The sequence below is a fragment of the Symphodus melops genome (assembly GCF_947650265.1).
Source record: "Symphodus melops genome assembly, chromosome: 6".
Lineage (NCBI taxonomy): Eukaryota > Metazoa > Chordata > Actinopteri > Labriformes > Labridae > Symphodus > Symphodus melops.
This window is the reverse complement of record NC_136696.1, coordinates 78245-85000: the sequence shown is the minus strand read 5'-3', so window position 1 is coordinate 85000 and position 6756 is coordinate 78245. Positions and strand designations below refer to the sequence as shown.

At 39.5% G+C, this 6756-nt stretch overlaps 1 protein-coding gene across 1 annotated transcript in view; it reads right to left on the bottom strand.

Moving 5' to 3' along the window:
* The window catches only part of LOC306824992 (NT-3 growth factor receptor-like), a 61856-nt gene extending 60109 nt beyond the window's left edge, over positions 1-1747 (bottom strand). Inside the window, exon 1 of the mRNA XM_079345452.1 lies at positions 1322-1747. Coding sequence (XP_079201578.1) covers positions 1322-1539 — 218 coding nt within the window. The 5' untranslated portion in view covers positions 1540-1747. The remainder of the gene's footprint in view (positions 1-1321) is intronic.
* Between the last annotated feature and the right edge of the window lie 5009 nt (positions 1748-6756).

Sequence of the window (6756 nt, the reverse complement as noted above, 5' to 3'; positions counted from 1 at the left end):
GAATAACTAAATATTCATTTATTTATACATATGTATTTATTGAAGGACATAAACTTAAAATACATCTTGAAGAAAATATGTTTTTTTTATTTTTGTTGGTTAATTTGTTTTTTTTATTTTTGAGTCTTCGTTTGATCATTGTAGACATGAGTCAGGGTCCCTAACCTGGGACTTGTGTTGCAAACTGCAGGGTTGCCAGTTCAAGTCCCAATGCAGACCAAAATATGGAAGTTGGTCTGGTGGCTGGAGAAGAGCCAGACCACTTTTCAAGCACTGCCAAGTTGCCCTTGAGCAGGGCACATTACCCCCAAGAGGGGGGTTCTTCCAGTGGGAGCAGCCGACGCATTCTGACATCTCTCCATTAATGCTTGTCCTCAGGTCCTGTGTGTGTGTGTGTGTGTGTGTGTGTGTGTGTGTGTGAGAGAAGCATGTCTCTACAATAGAACCACAATTTACCCCTCAAGGGTTCATAAAGGATTAATAAATTATATAAAATAAAATAATATATCAATAAAGTATATGAAATAAAATTCTATATGAATAAAGGGAAGAAAATAGAACATAATATATTAATAAAGTATATAAAATAAAATTATATATTAATAAAGTATATAAAATAAAATAATATATTAATAAAGTATACAAAATAAAATAATATATTAATAAAGTATATAAAATAAAATAATATATTAATAAAGTATACAAAATAAAATAATATATTAATAAAGTATATAAAATAAAATAATATATTAATAAAGTATATAAAATAAAATAATATATTAATAAAGTATATAAAATAAAATAATATATTAATAAAGTATACAAAATAAAATAATATATTAATAAAGTATACAAAATAAAATAATATATTAATAAAGTATACAAAATAAAATAATATATTAATAAAGTATATAAAATAAAATAATATATTAATAAAGTATATAAAATAAAATAATATATTAATAAAGTATATAAAATAAAATAATATATTAATAAAGTATACAAAATAAAATAATATATTAATAAAGTATACAAAATAAAATAATATATTAATAAAGTATATAAAATAAAATAATATATTAATAAAGTATATAAAAAAGTGATGTATTTATGAAGTACATAAGATAAAATAACCTATTAGCAAAGTATATAAAGTAAAATAATATATTTATAAAGCAAATAAAAATAATGTATTAAATAACAGAAATATCACTCTTCACACACACACTCATACACACTCATACACACAAACACACACACTGACATACACACTCATATACACACACACACACACACACACACACACACAGAGCAGACTCACATGGAGGAGATGTTCTGCAGGTCCTCGATGCCTCCGCTGCTGTTGGAGAGCAGAGGGAACACGGAGCTGCTGTCCGACTTGTTACAGAAGATCTCTGCGGGGGAGCACGAGCAGGTGAGCGGGCAGTCCAGCACGGAGCTCAGGTATCCATGAAAACATACAAACAAAACCGCCCAACTGCGAAGCACCGTGCCGAACCCTGGGCCGAACCTCTCCATACCGTCACGACTCGGGATCCCCGATCAGTCCGCAACTTGGAGCCCGAACAAACCACCCTGATCCTCCTGTTCGTTCTGCGCCTGCGTGGGACTGCTCTCACCTTTTTCTGACAGCGGAGGTATTGATGATGCCAGTCACGGCTCCCACGCGCTTCTTAAAACACGCCACCCTGCGAAAAAGAAAAGGGGTAAAAATCCAGAAAAAGATTCCAGGTGAGACATGAGAGGAGGAGGGCGCGTGCACTATGTTTGTCTTCTTGTCCTCTTTCTGTTTCATGTCATCCCTCCGCTTCTCCTCACACGCGCGCTGTTGCTGGTACCAGACAGTGCGGATGGTAGAGCAAGCGAAGGAGAGAGAGAGAGAGAGAGAGAGAGAGAGAGAGAGAGAGAGAGAGAGAGGCGACGCATGCGCACACACGGTCAGTTATCATTTCTCTGTTGAATCGAAGCGGTAACCTCCGTTCTAAAAAAAATGAAGCCAATGCTGTAGTTGAAAAAAGTGCAGTTCATTGAATGACCGCTTGGGGCGGGCTCCAGAAGCTCCAGAAGTTCCATAAGCCCAAAAGAGCCCTTTTTACCAACAAGAATAAACAGTCTGGTACAAAACAGGAAGTAGATTATTTAGTGTCCTCGTGTGCTGAATTAACACGCTCTAGTTATTTTGTAAAAACAGCAGGAAATACAAACATTACCATGTTATTCAAAAGTCACTACAGGAGTCAAAAGAGATTTAAAATGTTTTAAAGAAATCTGAATTTCCTCTGGTGACTTTCTGAACTTTGTGTTGTTGTTCTGAGCGAACTCGTCAAACACTTTCCTGTAATTGTCCAGGATTTTGTAATTTGTTCACTTTTTTTATTATTATTAAAAACTTGATAACCAATTACTAAAATAAAAAATAGACACTGGTAGAATTATTGTGCCACAGGGATTTATCAATAGTTGTATGCCCTTTTTATTTCAATGATATAAGTTGTAAATATTAAAGCATGATGGTTTCAGTCACACCAGAGAACATTTTTTGAGGTTTGGCCTATAAATATAAAAAATATTAAAACACAGCAGCTTTAATAACAGCAGATTCATATATAACAAGGGCATTTTAAATAATAGAAACACAAATTATATTATTTTTATTGTATATGACAAGGAAAAAGTCATGTCACGTCAAATACCCATCAATCAATCATTATTTCTAATAAGTGTTAGCTCGAGGTGCTTCACAAAAGAGCACTTAGGATTATACGCAGGAAGGATTCCTCCTTTCCTCGTCTTCCTGTCGTCCACATGTCCCTGTCGTTGAGCTGGGGTCGGAGCAGGCTGTACATGGATGAGGGCGGAGATGGTTGTGGGGACAACAGGGTCCAATGGTTGGGCATCAGGAACATTAGATAATGGTAGTGCTAGATCATCTTGCTGAAGGTTGGGAGGAGCTCCATCTACACAAGAACCTGACTGCTGAGACTCCTGAGCTTCTGGCACAGAAGGAGGGCTTTCAAAGCAGTAGGCCGTCAGCCAATCAGCATAAAGCACTTTTAATACCACACATCCCCATTAAAAGCCATCACTCCTCCTACTCACTCCATCCTCACTGACTGCATCACAGAAATAAAATCCTGGCTCCAAACATTCTCTCTCAAACTCAACAGTGACAGAAGTCATCATCACGGAGCCCAAAGCCATCATCAAATCACCATCCATGGCTCTACTGTGCTCCCTTCCTCCACATCTAAGCTTGGTGTTACCGTTTGACAAACACATTGAATCCAGAGTAACTCTAAGTGAATCCACCGCACTATCTACAAACTGATCCAGCTGAGAGGGACTAAAGTGATTATAGGAGTTTTCAACTAGGTTAGGGGATGGAACAGAAACAAAGGCAGCTGAAATAGCATCCTTAAATTTAGCTACAGCATCATTTAAACTTCTAGAGAGCACTTTTTTATTAAGAGGAGTTAAGGTTGGTAAAAAGAAATCAAAGGTTATTAGGAAATGGTCTGATATCAGAGAATTTTCCAGAAAGACCGACAGACTGTTAATTTCAATCCCATAAACTAAAACAAGATCCAGGGTTAAATGGATGGGTAGGTTTGTTTACACCCTGGGTGAAGCCAATAGATCAGGGGTCCTCAATTGGTGGACTCCGGTCCTGATCCAGACCCAAAAGTAATGAAATACGGACCAAGACAAATATCAAGATCTCAATTTTGTGTCCAATCCTGTCTCTATCCTGTACCCAATTCAAAAGTCCTATCAGCTGTTGTTTAACGTCATTATGGCGAGTCATTGTGCCCGTGAGTGCGTTTTATTTTTCTTCCACAGGCTTTTTTAAGTTAAGTTTTAAGTTGGATATTTGGCAGACGTTCACTCTGCTTCACTCTGGGTAAACCGAACATCAAACCTCCAACATAAAACTGACTTCACTGCGGTCACACAGGTCAACATTAGCTACAACAATGCAGTCAGATTTGTGAACCTGTTCTTTAGTAGAGCAAACATCATGACGCGCTCCAAACTTGACCGAAAGCGAGAGGTGGAATCTGAAAATCGTGAAGTTAAGACAGAGTGGACAGACAAATATGCATTTTGCTGCCTGTGTTTAATATAATTTAAGATGTGTTTAATCTGTAATAAAGACAGTTGGCCATTATGAAACAAAGAGCAGAACACCAGTGTCTTCGCCTGGCACCGTTTGTGCCCACGTGTGAAGACAGAACACATCATCCTTTGTGCATAGTGTAAACGTTTTGTGGATTTAATGCATTTTTTTGTTTGGAGCACAGATTGGAAATTTGGTGAGTGGAACTTTTCAGTTTCTAATTGAGTCTAATACCAAGATGAAAGCTGTGCTAAGGCGTTTAAAACCTCTGGTTTAAGATTGATCAAAGTTGTTTAAGGTAAATTATTACAGAGCTGACTTCTATGATCTGCCTCCCTTTTCTTTTCTGTTTTTATAAACAAGGTTTTATTGGCCTGTTACAATTTCTCTCTATCAACATCAAATCACATCAAATCATCTCCACAAACATGATACAAGAATGTATAAAAGCAAAGTTCACCTTCTTCACACAGTAAAAAGAAATGAAATAAACACAAAGGCTGTAAATAATTATAAGTCAAATCAATATGCAGATTGTCTCCACATGTCTCCTCTCACAGATCCTTAGTTTTCCTGAACGCTCCGATACGGGTCGGATGAGCCAGTCGCTTTAAAAGTTGTGGCTGCAATGAATTGTGGGTCGGCACTTTCTCATCTCCTTTGGTAAAGGATGCTCCAGTGTTTCCTAAAGGAGGTTATAAAGGAAGCATTGAGCCTCCTTTCCTTCACTCTGAGAGAATTCAAACGGATCTCATCATGGCCGCCACCTCACTGCTTCCTGGGTTAGTGAAACAGTGTGGACAGGAGGGACGATCTGAACGAGTCTTTGCTTTTGGGTCCAATCTGTAGAGATGGGAACAGATGTGAGTGTTTACTTTGTTCAGCCCCACCCTGCAGCTCTATTCAGTGTAGTGTTTATAGGCTGATATGATCCCCCCCCCCCCCCCCCCCCCGCCTGCACCACTGTGATGTCAATGTCATGACTTCTTAATGTACCAATGACCATAATGCATTATTGATGAATCATTGATTCTTAATGGTGAGTTAATGTACTGACTGTGACCTGAAACACACAAACTGACAGACACATAAAAACACACACACAAAGAGAAAGAAGAAGAGTTTGTGTTGTCCACGGCGTCCTCTGAATGTCCATGTTGTAGTTTGACAGGATGTTGGGTAGGACGTGGCGTCGTTGTCTGTAAACGGCGTCCTCTGAGTGTTCTAGTTAGAGACAAACACTCTGTGGTCGTCTCTAATGGGACAGAATGTTTTATTCATGAAACCTGTGGTGACTGTTATTGACGTTCTTCTGAAACCAGCTGATGATGAGTCAGAACAAAACGCCTCTTTATCTCAAACTGAACTCTGATCGTTTGCTTCGTTTTGTGTCTGTTGTTTTTCTGCTTTGTGTGTTTTTGGTGTGAAGCTCTTTAATGTGCTCTCTAAAAAGATCAAACTATCGGTCCTGGGGGTCAGCGCCTTGCTGCTCCCACCCTCTGTAACTCTCCCAAAAAACATTCGAGACTCCCCGGGACTCATCTCCTTCAAGAAATCTTTAAAAACTCACCTCTTCAACAGGGCCGGATCCAGGATCTAACCCTAACCCTAACTGAGGTCAACATTCCTCAAACATTTATTTTAGGCTAAACTGTTTAGTGTGTCTTTGTATGAGTGTTGCTGCAATTCTAAAATAAATATATATAAAACTGGAACTGAAGTAGGGTCCTGGTCTTTGTATGTGGCTGGGTCCTGGTCTTTGTATGTAGCCGGGTCCTGGTCTTTGTATGCGGCTGGGTCCTGGTCTTTATATGAAGCTGGGTCCTGGTCTTTATATGAAGCTGGGTCCTGGTCTTTATATGAAGCTGGGTCCTGGTCTTTGTATGTGGCTGGGTCCTGGTCTTTGTATGTAGCCGGGTCCTGGTCTTTGTATGCGGCTGGGTCCTGGTCTTTATATGAAGCTGGGTCCTGGTCTTTATATGAAGCTGGGTCCTGGTCTTTATATGAAGCTGGGTCCTGGTCTTTGTATGTGGCTGGGTCCTGGTCTTTGTATGTAGCTGGGTCCTGGTCTCTGTATGTAGCTGGGTCCTGGTCTTTGTATGTGGCTGGGTCCTGGTCTTTGTATGTAACTGGGTCCTGGTCTCTGTATGTAGCCGGGTCCTGGTCTCTGTATGTGGCTGGGTCCTGGTCTCTGTATGTGGCTGGGTCCTGGTCTCTGTATGTAGCTGGGTCCTGGTCTTTGTATGTAACTGGGTCCTGGTCTTTGTCCCTAACCCTAACCCTAACCCTTTTTCATCCAAAACAGCTCTAAACTAACGAGGGGTTTCTTAGAGACAAAAGCTCAGTGTCTCTGTCTAAACAACACAAACACACAAACACACACACACACACACACACACACACACACACACACAGGCTAACAAACCACAGAAAAACAGAGGCTCACATCATTTTTAATAGAGGTCCATTAGTTTAAAAGGATCAGTAAAAGGGTAGGTGTGTGTTTATGCGTGTGCCCTCGAGGTCTCTGTGGTGGACTGGGTATGGATGCAGGATGGACTGTGGTCTCTGAAAGACAAACACATCAGGGAGTGTGCACAAACCACATACATCTAAAG